Source organism: Lepus europaeus, chromosome 20 (assembly GCF_033115175.1).
Source record: "Lepus europaeus isolate LE1 chromosome 20, mLepTim1.pri, whole genome shotgun sequence".
Taxonomy (NCBI): Eukaryota; Metazoa; Chordata; class Mammalia; order Lagomorpha; family Leporidae; genus Lepus; species Lepus europaeus.
In genome coordinates, this window is record NC_084846.1 from 22999186 (window position 1) to 23018801 (window position 19616).

At 40.3% G+C, this 19616-nt stretch overlaps 1 protein-coding gene across 1 annotated transcript in view; it reads left to right on the top strand.

Annotated features, from left to right (window-relative positions):
- Positions 1 to 19616, top strand: part of HDAC9 (histone deacetylase 9) — a 528728-nt gene that overhangs the window by 289038 nt on the left and 220074 nt on the right. Inside the window, exon 17 of the mRNA XM_062178443.1 lies at positions 5152 to 5201. Within this exon, the coding sequence (XP_062034427.1) occupies positions 5152 to 5201 (50 nt within the window). The remainder of the gene's footprint in view (positions 1 to 5151; positions 5202 to 19616) is intronic.

Below are 19616 nucleotides of genomic sequence, written 5' to 3' on the forward strand. Positions count from 1 at the left end.
TATTTAAATAGCACCTGAATAGTTTTTTACTAATGTTTCTAAGTGAAAAGTTTTAACATTCTTATTTTTTTTTCTGATTTTGCTTCACCTTTCCTATTTGTTTTGTGTCTTTCAATTCTTTTATTCTATGACCTCATTACACAAAAGGAATACAACTTATTTTAAGTGAAAACTTGTTATTGCTGTACCAACTATGCTACATTTATAAAAAAAAGATGACATTTAAAATTTTAATGCAATTTTGCTAATTCCTTACCTGTGGAATTAAATTGTACACTAACTGTTATAAGTTGAGAAGTAATAAATATAATTTTTGTTAATACTTGATTTTTTTGAAACTTTAATATCAGGTTTTTAAATAAAATTTTATGTTGCAGAGATTTATATAAGCTTTAAAGACAACAGATTTATGGGAATAAATAGTACCAAAGCCTTATTTTAGCTGCAACAATTATGTTATAGTAACCTTTTATAATATCTGCTGAAATGATCATGTTGGAAATTAAAAAAAAAAAGGTTTTAGGGCTTTTTAAAATCCCCTTCCTTTAAATAAGCCTTTTGAGTCAGTTCTGAACTATTGAGCTCTTACTCCTAATGCATATTTCAAAATGCTACGTGGTCCTAAAGAATTCAAAAGCGAGTGTGTGACACATAGCATGTAAACACGTTGGAAAGTAATTAGGAGGAGAAAGTAGCAATTACTCCTCATTACACTTCAGAGCTGTCTTTTTAAATGAGTGGCCAACATCCATAACTTTTTGAAGGAGAGATATTTGGGTAATCTGTGTGTCCTGCACTTTTCTATAAACAGAATAGATAACATTAGTTTGGGGAGAAGTGGGCAGAAGTGGGAAGGCATTGTGCTCCAACCTCGAGAGGGCATATTGCTAAAATTGGATGATGGGAAACAATCTGTAATAGAATTACGCATCCACGCACACACAAGTCAATCAATTGGAACAGGTGTGTGCTGAATGCTGTTTCTTCTTTCTATTGAAAGAAGCAATCTCTGTACATGCAGATACTCTGTAAGAACTAAACCTTTTTTTGTTTCAGATACTGTAAAATAAGTCTTATTTTAATATGAATTAATAATCCCACCCACCCAACTGCAAAGATGAAGCAAGTGAGACATTGTAACTTTCATGGTTTTATGAGGTCAAAATTATCTCATGAACACAGTTTTATTATTTTTAAATTTACTTAAGAGAATCAAGTAGAAAACCTTCCTCCCTTTTTTGTATTTTTTACTGTGGTCCCAAAGGATAAATCCACCCTGTAATAGAACTGAGTACTTACGGACTTTATTAGAACAGAGTGGGTTTGATCAAGTCTTGAGTATCAACAACGCAGTTTGTTGGGGAGGTGTTTGTAAACAATTCTTAACATTTTAAGAGAAAAGACATGTTTGTGAAAGAAATGAGGCTTACATTTGACTTAAATGAGGTTTAAATGAGGCTTAAAATTTTGCAACATCACACTTTCATTTATGAAATGTGGCAAATTACTATTTATTTTTAATTTGACAGTTTTTATTTAAAGTGAGCTTGACAAAACACTTTGCCACAAAGCTGATACACACAGGCATTTCTTTCTTTTTTTGGTTTTGTTTTTTCTGTTTTCTTGCTTTTTCAATTTTATCTACCATGTATAAGGAAGAATATGCACTCTACGTCTTTCTGTGCCCAGCTTATTTTACTCAACATGATTTCTTCAAGTTGCTTTTGAACTAACCTGATTTTGTCGAAACATTCAATATGTGTATCAATTTAAATGAATATCAATATATGGTTTGAATCTTGGGCAAAGATCCTTCTCTTCTATGTAGATGATGAAAGCACCAAGTATTAGTGATTACATTTTCAACATTTAAAAAAATTTGAGAATTATTATTTGAGAGGCAAATTGACAAGAACATCTCTGGCCACTGGCTCACTCCCCCAAATTCCTGCAGTAGCACCAGCTGAGACCCAAGCTGGGAGCTGGGAACACAACCCTGGTTCCATGTTTGTGGCTGGAACCCCCAATTGTCTGAACCACCTTGGTTTCCTGCCAGGGTTTGCATTAGCAGGAAGGTGGTGTCAGGAACCAGGTGTCAATCCCAGGCACTCTGACATGGGATGCAGGTGTCTTAACTGCTGGGCTCAACACCAGCTCCAATTTTTAAGATTTTAGTTCAAATGGGTTATCCATTTACCTCATTCATTTTGAATATTTGGTGGGAATTAATGTCCCTGCTGAGTGCAGCAATGCTAGCTTTGTATGTCGACTACATGAGTGCATAGACAAGGGTGCTGTGTTTTGGCAGGTCTTGATGTCCAGCACTAAATTCAATTTTGACAACATTTCTGAACCATTTCATTTCTTTGATGAATTCAGAAAGTTAGCTGATTTTCTTCATTTTGGTTCTAAGTGAAAAATCTCATTCTTTTACAAGGTTAATTTTTCTTTTCTTTCTTTCTTTTTTTTTTTTTTTTGTTCTTTATGTAATTTGGATTCTTGTGACTTGTTTTTTTTTTTTTTTTAACTTACACTGTGCAGACCAGATTTAAGCTGCCATGATGAATGTACAAAAATTCAAAGTCAACAAGATATTTTCTTCCTCTTCCTTCGTTCCTTTCACTCCCTTACATCCCACTGCCTCCCCAAGCCCCACCAACCATAGATAGGTCACGGTTTTTCCCGAGTTAAATGGACACTTCCTCTTGAGCCTTATGTTCTGGAGTTGGGAGGAAGATTTAAATAGATGTTCAGTGTGGCCTATCTATCTGTATCTTCAAAGACAGCTGGAGATTATAAAAGAAAGTTTTCCTTATCATTAATACTCCTGTTGCCTATTTTTTTTTTAAAGATGTATTTATTGCTTGGAAAGGCAGAGTGAAAGAGACAGAGAGAGAGAGAGAGATTTTCCATGTGCTAATTCATTCCTCAAGTGGTAGCAATAGCCTGGATTGGGCTAGGCCAAAGCAAGGAGTCAAGAACGCCATCTGAGTCTCCCCCATGGATAATAGGGATTCAGTTATTGGGTCTTATCCATTATTTCTCAAGCACATTACCAGGAAGCTGTATTGGAAGCAGAGCAGCCAGAACTTAAACTGGTGCTCCAGTATGAGATGTGGTGTACCAAGCAGTGGTTTAATCCACTATGCCACAACACCTGCCTCTCCAGTTTCCATTATCTTGTGGTTAGGCAGATTTTATTCCATTAATAAGGCAATATAATGGAATTAGAAAATAAGTCCAGAGGCCAGTGTTGCAGCTTAGCCGACAAAGCCGTTGCCTGCAATGCTGGCACCCGGATGGACACTGGTTTGTATCCTGGCTGTTGCATTTCTGATCCAGTTCCCTGTTAATGTGCCTGGAAAGCAGCAGAGGCTACCCACATGGAAGACCCAGAAAAAGCTGCTGATTCCTGGCTTTGGCCTGGCTCAACTCCAGCTGTTGCAGCCATCTGGGGAGTGAACCACTAGCCGATGGAAGATTTCTCTCTCTCTCTCTCTTTCTCTATCTCTTTGTACTCTGGATGTCAAATAAATCAATACATCTTTACAAATAAATAAATCCAATCCATTCAGTGAACTAAAGATTTCTTACACACTAGTAAATTTAAATTTAATGATTGTTCCCCATTTTGTGTTATGTAAACATTACTAAATAAAATTCTCCTTAAATGGCATATCGGTTTTTCCCTTATTCTCTTGGGGTTTAATAATTTTAAAAAATTGTTTCATTGATTATAAATGAACAATTCATACATGGAAGGATATGTACATTTTTTAATTTCGCAGGTGACATATGAATGCAATCCTGCAAAATATTCAAGGGTGCAGCCATATCTTTATTAGGAACAAAACTAAGAAAATCTACTCTTCTCTGTGCTTTCCAGAAAATTTTTAATGTGTCTTTATTTATCTATGTGTGCCAGTATTCCATTTTAATATTGCACAATAATTTATTTAATTTTTCTAATGACTCCTCTTTTTACATGAAAATTTCTGTCACTAGATGTCTTTGTTTGTGCATGCATTTTTCTTTGTCATTTTCCATCTGTTAGTAATGACACTTGAAAAACCAATTCATCTGCTTTACTGTTTTCAAAATAAGCTTTATCCTGTGACAGTAAAATCTATTTAGACTTTTACTGACATACTACATGAATTCCACCAGAAACCTGTTTTCCATCTTAATTATTTACTTCATTGGTCATCAATAGAACCAATGGATAGGATAGGCAAATTGGGGAATTATACCTGGTTCTACAACTGATCTGTTGAGTGACCTGTGTGACTTACTTCAGAACCACTTGGCTATGAGACAGAAATGCTCATTGCCTTTCCTGTGCATTTCTTCACAGGCAACCTATAGTGAGATAGGAGGTTTGGCAGTAGGACTTTTGTTTTATCTGTTTGTGTCATAGAAAATGTAGTAAACAAAAGTCAACAAAATAATCACCAAAAATCCCATGAAATAACTCTTCCAAGAGACAATCATATTTTTTATAATAAACTTTCAAAGAACATATTTTATATTGATATTGATATATAGATCTCCAAGAAGGATTATATTTGATATTGTTTCATTTAAAAAATGATTAATGCTGGATAGGTTTATGGGGTACTTGACCTTAGCTATATCTTAAATATATACTCAGTTATTTTTAAAGTACAAATTAAGAACGAGTCTGTCCATTTGAGAAGATATTTTAATTATTTTTAAAATGATAGAGTGTGGTGTCATTTGCTTTGTAGCTCAAAACATCTCACTGGAGGAATTATATTCAGCAAATAACTGGGTTACCATAAACTACAAATAAAAATATTATAATGCATTATATGAACAAATAAACTAATTAAAAATGTAATGACCCATATTTCATGGGCACATATCTGTGTGTTGGGGCAGCAAACTCTATGTGTAATAATATTTGTATTATTTGATTTGAGTTCTTAGCTGTATATACATAGACATAGAACTGTAGTATTTAGAAAATTAGCTCTATGGACTAATTGCTCTAAAACCTCATTAATTTCCTTCTGAGTTGCATGATAAATACCATGAGACATCATATTATATATTAATAAAATGTCAGACATTTTAAACATACTGCCATTCCCAATTTATATTTATTTTTCATGTCTTCTTACTATACAGGTGACGACTCTCAAAAGTTTTTTTCCTCACTGCCTTGTGGTGGACTTGGTGTAAGTATGAGTTTGTTTGCTGCTTTGGAAACACCACACACTTCCCCACAAAATCTGTTCGACTGTGCCTGTTCAGCTGTGTTGAAGGCTGTCTCAGTAAAGGCCATATCAGACTTGAGCACCAGCTCTGTAACAGGCAGGGCTATGAACCAGATGGAAACATGGGGCCTTTTGTTTCCAGATTATTAAGAATTGCAAGATGGTGGCCACGTACAACTGAGCCAGGAGTCAGGCACTTCTCTGTGTCAATGCTGTGTGAATTCACAGGTCAAACAATCACAGGATGTGTACAGATACGTTTTATTCCTGGTGAAAATGGCATGAACTGCACACAGTGCTTTGCATTATGGGACTTTTTGTTTCTGTTCCCCCTAGGGGCCATTTTTGCCTTCAGTAATTAAAAAGAGCCTTTTGACCCAAGATATTCACACCACATTTCAAGGACAAATTTGTTTGAATCTGGAGACATATGAAGAAAATGCCTACATTTCTGTGGATGATTAGAACATACCCTATAACCTGCAACCTATTTAAAGTTAACCCTTGCCAGTAACAAGCCATCCTCCTGCAGCCCTAAGTGCTGAGTCATGTTATGATGATGTAATTCAGAGTCAGGCTTTCAAGGACTAGAATATCTAAATCAATTAGATTTCTTGCATATTGCAGGGAAAGAAAAAAGAAACTAGCCTTGACTATATCGTGTGATGGATAACTTTTTGGATGTAGCTAAATTTTTTGCTGGGAAATCCGATATATTTTCAGTTCGTTCTGTTCTTTGAATGCTGCCAGACTTAGCAAGCAGTGTATTTCTTTTCCTTCACCTCTGATTCTGCCCTTCTCGAAATAAGAATGGCATGTACAGCTTACTGGTATTCAGCTGAGTTTCAGAACAACCCCACAAATCTGTCATTGTTATTAACACTATTTTGAAAAAGAGACACTGAAAATTCAGAGAAGTGAAGTCATTTTCCTGATGTCACACAGTAAATTCTGAAAGTGTGGAGCTGCTGTGTGTATATCCAGGCGAAGGATTTCCACAAGAGGTCCTTGGATCCTCCCATGGCTTCCCTGGTGACAGACTAACCACAGCTTGTTCTACCCTCCTTCCCTCCACCTAGCAGTGCAGGGGTGTGGCTGACATGAAGGCCCCCTTTGGGACAGCTAACCTGTGACTTTTGCTTTTCGTCTTTTTTTTTTTAAAGATTTTATTTATTAGGCCGGCGCCGTGGCTCAACAGGCTAATCCTCCGCCTTGCGGCGCCGGCACACCGGGTTCTAGTCCCGGTCGGGGCACCGATCCTGTCCCGGTTGCCTCTCTTCCAGGCCAGCTCTCTGCTGTGGCCAGGGAGTGCAGTGGAGGATGGCCCAAGTGTTTGGGCTCTGCACCCCATGGGAGACCAGGAGAGGCACCTGGCTCCTGCCATCGGATCAGTGCGGTGCGCCGGCCGCAGCGCACCTACCGCGGCGGCCATTGGAGGGTGAACCAACGGCAAAAGGAAGACCTTTCTCTCTGTCTCTCTCTCACTGTCCACTCTGCCTGTCAAAAATAAAAAAAAAAAAAAAAAAAAAAAAAAAAAAAAAAAAAAAGATTTTATTTATTTATTTGAAAGTCTGAGTTACACAGAGAAGCAGAGGCAGAGAGAGAGAGAGAGAGAGAGAGAGAGAGAGGTCCTCCATCTGCTGGTTCACTCCCCAGATGACCACAACAGCTGGAGCTGCGTCGATCCGAAGCCAAGAGCTTCTTCCAGTTTCCAAGGCATGTGCAGGGGCCCAAGGACTTGGGCCATCTTCCACTGCTTTCCCAGGCCGTAGCAGAGAGCTGAATCAGAAGTGAAGCAGCCGGGTCTTGAACTGGCGCCCATATGAGATGCTGGCACTGCAGGCAGCAGCTTTACCCGTTATACCACAGCGCCGGCTCCAATTTTTGCTTTTTTGACTGGCAGCACAGGGCACTCATCACCCTCCACGTTAATTCCTGCTCATTTTTAGCGTCATCCTGTGCAGCCGCGAGCTTGCAAATTCATTCTGGAAAGCAGAGGATAAACTGACCTTTCAATGGGGTTTCATTGGCTTGGGTGTTTATTTTCTAACATCCTAAGTGGCTCTTTTAAACTGGACTGGCTGCTCACTTGCCAGTGAAGCGAAGAATGGAACAAAGCTAATGACACATAACGGGAACAGTGATGGGGAAGAGACAAAAGCTGCTAGGAGAGTGGTGGTCAGCACACCCCACTCATTAAGGCATGACCCAGAGCGGAGTGGAGGGTCATCACCTGGACCCGCCTCCTAAATCAGACCTGGGATGAGCCTGGAGCTCCTAGCCCTTGAACACAAAGTACCACTACTCAACCGCTTAACCCCATGCCAAAGGAACTTGTTCTGGAGCCAGCACTGCTCTAGGAAACTCTTACAAGTGCCCAGGGAATGAGAAGTAACTGCTGCTCCGGACCTTTCTGTCCAACACAGTGTGAGTCCTAGGATAGGTGCTGAGCAACATCCCCAGACACTGCCCTCATCTGGTCAGTGGCAGTAGTGGCTGTGGGCAAATCTCAGTGAGCAGGCAGAGGCGGGGTAAAGGGAGCCTCCATGAGTTTGAGTCCTGCTGTCCTGAGAAGGCTGGGGGAGAGGCACTCTGGTTATCATATTGGCCTATATGGGTCCAGATGAGTGTGATCGTGGCGTGTGTGTCCACAAAATTGCTTGCCAATACTCTAGTGAATCAGTCTTTCTGATTTTTTTTTTTTTTAATTTTTCAAGAAACAAATTGTGATTTTAGCCACCCAAGAACACCTAGCCCCTAAGGTCTGTGATTTTCATACAAGTCCTAGGAGAAACTCTGGGTCCTTCGCTTTGAACCAGTCTAAATTTTCACCTTCATGACAATCCCAACATATTCACATACGAAAGATACCTATGAACTTGGGGTGGCTACACTTGGCAACATGGGAGTACCTAGAAGAGCCTGGAAACCATTGACATTGCTTTTGTCTGAAGGCACACTTTGGGATTGAATGATCTCAGATGGACCTGTTAGTTTTGATTCCCAAAGAGTGAACCATCTCCAATTATGAACGTAAATTCCAGTTTTGGAATGTGTAACCTCCTTCCAGTTGGGGTTCATACGCACCTTGTGGCTGAGGGTGGATGTAGTGAGTTTTGAGGACACTACCTGGGGCATTATAAAACCAGAAAATCACTGCTTCTTATTAAAGTCACCTTGACAATTCCGTGGGTAATGAGAGTGTTGGCCCCAAGCAGTCCAATGGGCAAATGGTATTTAAGGTGCTTTCAAATGCGCTCTCCAGGTTACAGCTGGCGCCTCAGTCTCAAGGTTTCTGAATTCCTTTGTGTTTGTTTTAGTGTCTCTGCCATGGCTCGCTTCTGATCGCGTGTGATTGCACTACCAGAAAATGTTCCAGTTGGAAAAAGAGCCTTTTACAACTCCCAGGCCTTGTGTACAGAAGTGGATAATTCAGGGACTGTGGAAAACACAGCCAGTGCAAGGCCACCTTTGTCCTCACTCCTCAGGGCACATCCCTGATCATTTTCCTGGCCATCTGACCTGCTGCTGTGTGAGGAAATCTTGAAGTCATTTCTCAGCCTTCTTTTCCCCCTCTTCACTTGATAGGCAGAAAAAAAAAAAAAAAACCCACAAAAGCAAGGACGAGCAGGCTTTTATGATAATGTCGTCATCAGCTCCCAGCTTCAAACACTTCTGCGGCTTTTGAGTTGTCATTTATAACTTGGAACTTGCATCCACCCAGAATTCCCCCGATACACTTAGAGAAATTGATAACAGACCCTGCGCTTCTTTTATGGCTTGGAGGAGGCAACAGCAATCACATCACTATTGGCAGGCGATATTATTTTTTGACATGGTTGTAAAAGTATAAAGGGGCTTATGGCATTTGTTTAGATGAGGAATGGGCTCTCAAGCTGTGCTGGGGTTTACAGGACCAGATTAGTGAGAAGCAGAGGGAATATGATGTTTGCAAACAGGATATGATTTTATATAAGTTTGGGTTTCATGCCCTGTGCTCTGGGGAAATCCCTGCAGACAGCAGAGAATTCCACTTTTATCCTGCAACAGACCAGCTCCCAGTGCCAATAGTTAGAAAAATCAAGGCGAGGAGTGGGCGGTGGGCAGTGGGAGATGCAGGACTGGAGGCCCAGGGGCCGTGCATGGTAGAGCACTTGTCCTGGAGGGATGAGGAATTGGAGAGTTAGGGGCAAATCTGGGGTCTGCAGAACCAGCCCAAGGTGTGCCAAGACTGAGGCTCTGTGACGTTTTGCCAAAGCCTCTTGTCCCCCAGCGACGCCATGGGCCTGTGGTCATGAAGCTGGCTTGTGATGACCGACTTTTGCTTTGTCCATGTTCTGTTGGATTATGCTTGGGTCTGACGCACTTGCAGGGGTTAGGAGTGTCCTTTTGCCATTTGAGGAGGGGGAAGGAGGAGAAGGATTAGGTCATTGTGTGTGTGCCTCTGTGTGTGTGTGTATGGGGAGGAGGTGGGTAATTTGAGGCTCCTTTCAATTGCTCTGAGGTTTTCCACAGACATTTTACTTAAATTCTCTTTCATCCTGTCAGAATTAATACGTAAGTTCTTCACTCTGATTAAAAAAAAGTATGTATGCGTGTGTATATGCACACAATAAATGTTACACACATGTGTATACACATAAGAAAATTCTGCCTGTTATTTTGCACCACATTTATACCTCTGCATTGTTTTTCTATTGATTATACCATGTTGGTCCACCTGAAAAATTAACAGAGTTCTAGAGGAAAGCTTTGCAAAGAGCTTTGGTTTGTCCTATTATTTGTGATCTCAAAGAATGACCTCACTTTATAACCCAAGCTACATACAAAGAGTTAAATTCAAAGAAACAGGAAAGTTTGGCCAATAATACATTTTACTGCTGTTATTTAGGATATTCTTTCGTGAAAGAAAGCCAACAGTTTATTTTGATATTTGAAGTTTGCTTATTTGAGAGGTTAAAAGAGCAAGGGGCTGGTGCTGTGGAGTAGCTGGCAAAGCTGCTGCCTGCAGTGCTGGCTTCCCATATGGGCACCAGTTTGAGTCCCAGCTGCTCCACTTCTGATCCAGCTCTCTGCTATCGCCTGGGAAAGCAGTAGAAGATGGCCCAAGTCCTTCAACCCCTGCACCCGCATAGGAGATCCAGGAGAAGGTCCTGGCTCCTGCCTTCAGACTGGTGCAGCTCCAACCATTGTGGCCAGCTGGGGAGTGAACCAGTAGATGGAAGACCTCTCCCTCTCTCTCCTTCTCTCTCTCTGTGTGTGTAACTCTGACTTTCAAATAAATAAATAAATCTTAAAAAAAAGAGAGAGAACAAGAGAAATCCTTTCTGGTTTGCTCCCCGAATACTGGCAATATCAGGGGCCCAAATCTGGAAGCTCAGAACTCAATCTAGGTCTCCTATGTGGATGTCAGGGACCCAGTTTCTTGAACCAGGCCTACCTTCTAGGTCTGCATTAGCAGGAAGTTGGAGTCAGGAGGGAGCTGTGGATTAAAACCAGCCACTTCGCAAACCAGTATTTTAGAAGGTATAGTACAAGAGCAGAAAAAGATGTGCTGCCAATGAGGAAGCAAGGAGTAGGAATGCACGAGTGACAAGAGGAGACCACTGTTCCCAGGGCCTATCCGTTGTCCTGAGCAGGAAGGACTCTGTGCTATGGCAGCCCAGAGGAGGGTGCTTCCAAACCCGAAAAGAAAGAAGAGGGATGTAGACTTACTCAGGTAGTCCTATGCTGAATCTTCTGGAAGAGTTAAGAATGGATGTGCTTGTGTGAGTTGCATTTTGTGGGCGGGAGTGGGTGCTGTGAGTGGAGGGTCAGGGGAATAAGCCAGGCATTAACTGTTTAGGCCATAATGACACACCGTGTTTTTGACAATTGCACCAAGCTGTTGCCAATTAGTAGAGAATTTGTCTCTTAAAAGAAAAGAAATATCTGAATGTTTATGCCAAAATTTTGCATGTTCTTGAGGTTATGACATTGACTCAGGAACTTCTTTTATCCTAAGTGTATTTCATCCTGTGTTATTCCCACCCAATTATCTGAGCAGGCATGATGCCTATTGTGACATCAGCAGAGGGAGGAGGGGTGGCATCTGTTTCTCACATGCAGTAATCAGGATAATGCTGATTTCCTTGTATTAATGTTCAGCTGAGACCTGGCTTGCCATCAATCAGGGCTTCATTTCCTCTCCTCCACTATCACGGAGGCATCACAGCCCTCTTCCCTCCAGCGCAACAAGAGGATCCACCCTGATTGGGCATCTCTTCTTCCCCATCTCCCCTTCCTAATTGTATTTGGATTTTCATCAGTTTTCAACTTGATGCAAATGATACCAGCAGGAATCCCCCACGGCACCTGGAATAAGTAAAACTGATAAGCTGCCTTAATGAAATTGTTTGAGAGTTTTGTTTCATGTTGTGAATTCCACAGAAAGATCATATTGCCCCAGACTTGGAAAACACAGTCCATGATATTATTCAAGCCAGGGCATGCCTTCTAAATAACAAAGGCAGTTCCAGTACTGCATAGATTATGCTAATTGTGTATACTCCATAATAGTCTCAGGGAAGCAGACAACACTCCCTATAGAGATAAACATATATACATTACTCTATGTTTACCACACAATGTGAACCTTTATAGAATCATTGGGCATCTGATGTCCACTGCAGGAAAGAGGGAAATTAGAAATGAAAACCCTAACTTCCTCCTTAATTCACTTAGTTGTAGCATCCCATCTACAATTAAATTCTTTCAATTGCTTTGACATTATGGCTAAACACAACAGGATGCATTTTGAAATAAGAATACTCCACTTTTTTTATTCAAAGTAAACATGACTATCACAAAACTATTAAAATTCTTCTGTTGTCAAAATGAGAAGGCTAAAAATTACCACCCTCAAAGCTTTACACACATGTTTTTGACATTCCAGCGACCCCCATAACTGTTATCTGCAGACACACACACAGGCACACGCAACTTCACAAAATCAGTGGAAAATGGAAATGTAAAGGTGGAAGAAGAGGAGGGTGGGCATCTGGCCTCCCAGCTAAGAGACCCGCTAAGATGTCCATGTCCCACATCAGAGTGTCTGGATTAATATATATAGTCAGGTTCCTGATTCCAGACTTCTGGCAATGCAGACCTTGGAAAGCAGCAGTGATGCCTCAAGCATTTGGGTTCCAGCCACCTACATGGGAGACCTGGACTGAGTTCCCAGCTGCTGGTTTTGGTTCTGGCTCAGCCCCAGCCATTGTGGGTCTTTGCAAAGTGAACAAGCAGTCCAGAACACTCTGTCTCTCTTCTCTCTCTCTCTCTCTCTCTCTCTCTCTCTCTCTCTCTTTCTCTTTCTCTCTCCTCTCTCTCTATGTCTCTTTCCCCTCTCCCAAAGAAAATGAGGATAAAAGTTAAAAAAAAAATTAGAGTTTATTTTGCAAAATAAGTTCCATCAGGTTCAAGACACTTTCCAAGTAGTGATACCAGCCATTTAGCCCATTCCCAAAGAACTGAGGTCCCTGAAAAGTTAATCATGTCAACACAGTCCGTTTTTACAATGTTAACTGAAGAATGGGTGTCCTTTAAATATTTTTTATGATTTGAAAACAAAACGGAGAGGCGCCAAGTCAAGATGGTAAGGTGCATTGTCATGGTGGAGAAGGACTCTCTGGTCGCAGCATTGACTGACCTTCTCAAAAACGCTCTCACACTCAGCAGATGTTATCACTCTTTGGACTTCCAGGTCAATGAGCAAAATGTCTTCAGCATACCAAGAAAGCCATGACCTTTGCTCTTGACCAGCCTGTTTTTGCTTTTTTCTGGGCTGTTCCATCTCTTGGTAGCCATTAATTTGCTTGTGTTTTGTCTTTGGCATTCTACTGGTGAAGCTGTATTTCACTTCCAGTTACAATCCTAAGAAAAAAAAATGCTTCAGGATATCCATCCCACTGGTTGAAAATTCCCAGTGCAGGCTCTGCTTGTCTTGCAGTTGATCTCCATGTAACCATCTGGGCTCCCATCCAGTGCAGCATTTGTTGTACTTAATGTTTCAATCAGAACTGTGTGAGCTGAATTAGTCTATGGTGTTGGCTATCACTTCTGCTGTTAGGATATGAACAAAATGAATTATTTTCCTTGCAAATTAATGTGGATGGCCCATCAAGGCTTCATATTCAACATTATCCTGCCGCTGTTAAATGAGCTATCTGCTTATAAACTGCTGATTTCTTTGGTGCATTGTCCCCATACACTTTTCGTTAAGGCATCAGTGATTTCACCATTCTTCCACCCAAGCTTCACCATAAATTTCATGTTTGTTGCTTCAATTTTAGCAGAATTAGAGTTGCTCTGATAGGGGTTCTTTTCAAACTGTTGTCTTTGCTCAGTGCCTCAAACTAGATCTTTTTCAGGTATGTTATTACAAGGTAGTTCTAGATTATTTTGGTGCAACAAATTTTGAAATCCATGCATAGTTTTTGTCATAATCCCTATTTACTATCCATAGACTCTTTGAAGATGCTTCTTATATGTACATTATCTAGTATATATAGGTACAGCTTTGTCAACCAAAGTAATGAGGAAAGTGGGGAAAGAAACCACATTCATTTCTGGGATTTTTTTTCTTTATACTTTTTCTCTATTTTGTAATAATTTTCTGTACTTGCCTCTGTGCCTTGATTATAAACATTAGGATAATAAGAAACCCAAATCTTAGACTTTGCAGCTGCTGAAGATTAATGAGTTTGGTGAACCTTAAGCTTCTGTCTATCTTGGAAGATCAATGGTTCTATGAAATGAAAACTGAGAAAGTAAAACAAATCAAAATACATTTTAATATACAGTCTTCTACTGATTGTCAGCCACTATTGACTGTTAAAAAAAAATAAATAAAAAGTTAGAGTAGACAAAGAAAATGAGATCACCTAGAAGAAAGTCATTTTGTGACTGCTTGAAATGAAGGTAAATCTAAGCTCACCTCAGATTCTTGATGTGAAAAGCATGGACTTGTGTTTTTCCTTTGTCGTATTCTTACCTGAATATTTTCAGATCCAAACATCCATCCCTGTTGTAAAATAATAGCCAATATATAACACTGACATGGCATCATTAGATTGTCTTTGATCAAAAGTTTAGTAAAGTATAACTTTGAAATTTTTGTGACTATAAAATGACACATTAATTTTCTTTTGAAATCTGAAACTGAAATAAATTAATATACTGACTGAGCTATATGCAGGCAGTTCACAGCAGAGTCCCTAGGATTTAGTTATTTCAAACCTCAAGACAGACGCAAAGCTCTGACTCCTACATCAGAACCTCATCATTACTTTCAGTGTCATATTTTAACATAAAATAACTTGTAAATTAAGAGAAATAACTACTAAGTAATGATTCACTTATCAACAAATCATTGTTTTTATGAAGACAAACAAGAAGACAAACAAGACTATTAACAACTAATATACTTCAGAAACTTACGTATGAAAGTGCTTTGGTTAATTTATTCTATTATATTCTAAATAATGTGAATTATATGGTCTCTAATTGGTATTTACATTGGATAATTTATATGTAGATAGTTACATGACCATCTGCAAAGGCTTCTCAAGATGTTCCTGGATGATTTTGATATGTGAGCCCCCAACATTAAAAAAAAAAAATGCCTACAAGTAGTGAAATTCTGCTGCTGCTAACTACTTCCTCCCCCGGTCCCCTTAGTTAAGTAATGGCTTTTTTAGACAATTTTCCATTTCTCCGTTCTTTATTAAATAGACACATATTGAGAGCCCCCTATGTGTGAAGGATGGAGCAACACAGACTTGTGTTTCTTTCTTTCTTTCTTCCTTTCTTTCTTTCTTTCTTTCTTTCTTTCTTTCTTTCTTTCTTTCTTTCTTTCTTTCTTTCTTTCTTTTTTATTCTCCATTCATCTCTCCCATTGTACTTAACACTTAGTGTCAATGTTGGTCTTCTATTCCTGTTCAGTGAGTCTGGTGGGAGAGATATGGCAGGTCATGGAGAGGTGGGAAGAAGGTAATAAGAATATCTAAATGAAATTCAAAGTCATTATTTAAAAAACATATTTCTACAGGATAATCTTTCTATTTCATCTTCCTCTGGTGGTAGCCTCAAATTCACATCCTCAGAGCTATGAAGTACAGTATCCAGCATTAGTTCATGACTCCACTAATAGCAAGTATGAAAGAGGTCAAAAGCTCAGTAGTAGTAATTACTGCAAACTGGTCTCTGTGCTTTTGGACATACAATAATCACAACTGCTAGTGGCTACCACAGACTCAGCAGAATCCATTCATTTGCTTGTTTGTCATATATATATATATATATATATCTTCATATATATACATATATACATACATGCCAAATATTTATTGAGTGTTTTTATGTCAGGTATAGGTAACACTAAAAAAAAAAAAAAAAAAACAAACAGGAAAAAAAACCCTACCTGTATGGAACTTACATTCTAGTAGGGGAGACAGATGAGTAAGAATGCATGTCAACATGCATGCATGTGTCTGATGATGTGAGATGATGACTACCATGAGAAATGAAAGCAAGGAAGGGGATGCTGAATCTTCAGGGTTAAGGCCAGGAACTGGTGATGTATGGAAAGTGTGGCCTTTTAGAAATTAGAATGGATGAGTGAGGGCTGCAATGGGAGTCCTGTCTTCTTATGTTGATTGACTTAAGAGGAGTTCAGAGAATAAAGTGATCATTGCCAAGGGTCTCATGCAGAGTGGTGGGAAGAAATGGAAGTTCAACGGGTGCAGAGGGGCTCAGGAAGAATGCTCAGAGATCTGGGGCTCTGTCTTTACTCTCACCTGTGCACAGCGATGGGGTTGTTCTGTGCAGAACGCACAGAGCACCTGGCTTCCCTTTTGACTTGTGGATTAAGCTGTGGTGATGGGGGTGAGGGGACAAGTTGGATTTCCAGGCACTGCTTGCGATGCTGAGGCTTCTCTGGATATCTGACCATGGAGGAGATTGGGGGTCAAGCAATTTTACCTGGGTGCTAACTAATCTGGGCCTCAACAGCAGGTCCTGGGATGTGAGATGTCTGTCTGGATGGCTCTAGATCTTATTACACTATGAGCTGGGAGGAGCCCAGTCCCTTGGAATGTTATTTGTACATACTTTCCTATTTAAATGGTGCCACCTCAAATTAGATGCAGTACTCTAACACCTGCCAATTTTTAAGTCTAATGAAAATGTCCTGACATTTGTGTGACATTTTCCAATGCCCTTTCATGTGCATTGCAATGGCTTCTTGGATGACATTGTTACACTGTGGCCTTAGTTGTCTCTGGCTGTTCCTTCCTGATTTATATCTGAGCTGCAAGATCCAGGGTAACTGATTTGTTGATCCCGTTAGGCTAGTGCATGGGCCAGAGGTTGATGACTTCTCAATGTCTGTACGCCCAGTTCTGGGTCACATGTGTACAGAACAGAAATCCAAACTTTGGAGTCTGAATTCCAGGGATTCCTTTGACTAATAACCATTTGTTTTGATCCTCAGTAAATATTAAATGGGATGAATTGGTAAATAAAAAGGTGGGGGAGGTCTACATTCTATAGAACTATGCTCTCACAATCTAAATAAAATGATGATCATTGACTTTGAACCTCATAGAACCCCAGGATTGACTTAATGGTTGGATTGCCCATCAGGATAAGGAATAGCTAAGATTCCATGGAGTAGGCTGGGCCATGGAGAATCCTTGAAAAATACCCAATTTATTCTCACAGAATTGGGCTGATTCACAGCCTCACAGCAAAGTAGCCCTTCTCTACACAAAGCTTCCAATCACTGCCCACCTCAATTTTTTAAATCCTCACAGTGACCCCAGGGGTCCTACTACTAAAGAAGTAATTGAGATTTCCTATTCTTCAGAAAGGGAAACTGAGCTCAGAGAGGTGAGTAGCTTGCTCAGTCGCACCATTAAGAGTAGGTGGTAGGGGAGAGATGGCCTGATTCCCATTCTCTTAACCACAATACCATGGCACACACAACTCACTGTAATTTCAACCTCATATGATTGTCAACACTCCTTTCCCAAATGAGAATAGTCCTCATCGTAGGAAAGCACACATATGTCTCTTGCCAAAAACATTCTCTTTTTCATTGAAATTCTTATGAAGTATTAAGTCTGTGCACTCAAATATCATCAATTTTGGGTAAAAAAAAATCACACAGCTATACAGAGCATCTCAGCTTTAACTAGAATACTGCAAATGTCTCTGCCCTTGGATGAAGCCACTGAGGGATGAGTTAGAGAAATCTTCTGTCTCGCACCTACTGAGTTCCAGTTAATTTTGTTAAACTGTCCTTCAAGTGAATGAATAGCTTAGCATATTATGAAGTCCCCTTAACATGAAGTGTATATCAAATTAAATGAAGAAGCAGTAGGAACATATGAAAATGGTGTTTCTTCACTCTGTCTCCAACTTGATCTTAGTAGGTCTGACAAACAGTTCACTGAAACTTCATAGCAACAACAGTGTCAAACTCCTTGACTGGTCATGTAATGCACAGGAATCCACATAGTACTTGGCAAACCTGTGAGTCCCCTAGTATCTTACATGTGGATCCTTAGAGTCTTAGGATGTAGTGCTTTTGCCAGAACAAACATATTTCCCTACTTATTCTTGTTACTGGTAAGTAAATAGCAAATGGGGTATTTTTCTGTAGATGAAGAGTGACTAGAAATTGCACACACAAGGTCAATGGAGCTGCCAGAAAGCAGTCAATCATGCTTGGAGATGGTTTGTGGTAGAGCAATAAAGCACACGGCATGCCCCTGGTCTCTCCAGCTGCTGCACTAATAGTTCACGCCTTCTTTCCATATGGAATATCAGTCACAGTATTCATTCATCATATCCATGGCCTTGCTTGGAATCTGAAGGTTTTCCCTGTAGCTGTTCTGTTTCATCTCACCATGACTAAAGAAGCTAAGGTGTGTGCATTATAACGTACAAGTGATCCCAAGGGAATGAGCTGTCATTCATGTCTTCCTCCTAGTGTTGAACAAAAGAGAGAAAGCATGTGAGTTCACCCACCCATTGTCATCATAAATCCATCCCAGCTCCATTTCAAGGGTCTCAGTATTTCAGCAGAACATCTAACGTGAAATGAATAAATACATTCAAGGAGCTGGCATGTTGTATCACATGGGGGAAGAGAGAACAGCATTGTTACAGGCTGCAGATCTGAATGAAGAATACACTAGAGAACATCAGCGGTGCTCAGCCCAGAATTATGACTCACAGTATTACCATTCAGGAAGAAAACCATAAATATCATTCTGCATTATAGAGGGCTCTCAAGAATTTCTGAGGTGTTGATTCTGAAGCAGATGTGTCCTTCAACCTAGCGCCAGCCTGAGAAACAGCAGTGAACAGGCTCTCTTAATTATTACTTAACTTCTCATGGCCTTGGTCTCTTAATCCATAACTAGAGCTAAAAAAGCCTCCCTCTTGGCAGTATTGTGAAGATCCATCGTGGAAATGGGCACTGGTCTCTAATTCTAGAAGTCAGCCATATGTAGACTCCATTCTGCGGAGAGTATGTAGACTGCATGATTTAGAAGGTTCTTCCTATCACTGCAACCCTAAAGTCTTACTTGACCTGCCTACTCGACAGCTGGTCTACCATTAGAATCACAGCAAGATCACAGTTGACCAAGGGCTGCACCGTTTTCAGAAGGCCCAGTAGTGAAGCACATGGGCACAGAATCCTGGTTTAGGGATTCCAAAATCTAGATTCATATCTTCATCCTGTCAATTCTTCAGAAGTGCTTTTCCAACTCTAAAGTGCAGATTCTGGTGCAGCAGAACTGGATGGGGCCTGGGATTCTGCATAATTCACAGGTTCTCAAGTGACGTCAAGGCTGCTTATCCATGGACTGCACTTTGAGTGCCAAGATTCTGTAAGACCATGATCAGGCAAATCAGTTAATGAAGCCTTGGGTCTTCGCCTAAAAACTAAGTTGATGAATGAAATGTGATTTATCACCCTCTTTGGAGATCAAATATGGCATGACTGTGTAGTAATACTTTATCCAAATTTAAAACAGCTTCTTCAAAAATTGTGTTTTTCTTAAGAGATGGGATAGCAGGCCCCCGTTAGCTTGTCAATGGGGATCTGATGGACCAATCTTAGGCAGACTGTCTCCCTTGGAGGGGAAAATTACTGAGCAGGGAAGTTTCTAGAAAAGACACAGGTAATCCATGCCAACAGAAGATGTTACGGGTTGGTGGTGAAAAGCAATCACTGTAGGGTGATGCACCAGAGGAGGCAGGGAAGGCTGGTGAGAGCTGGGAGTGAGCATGATGCTAACCAAAGAAATCACAAAGGTACTGGCT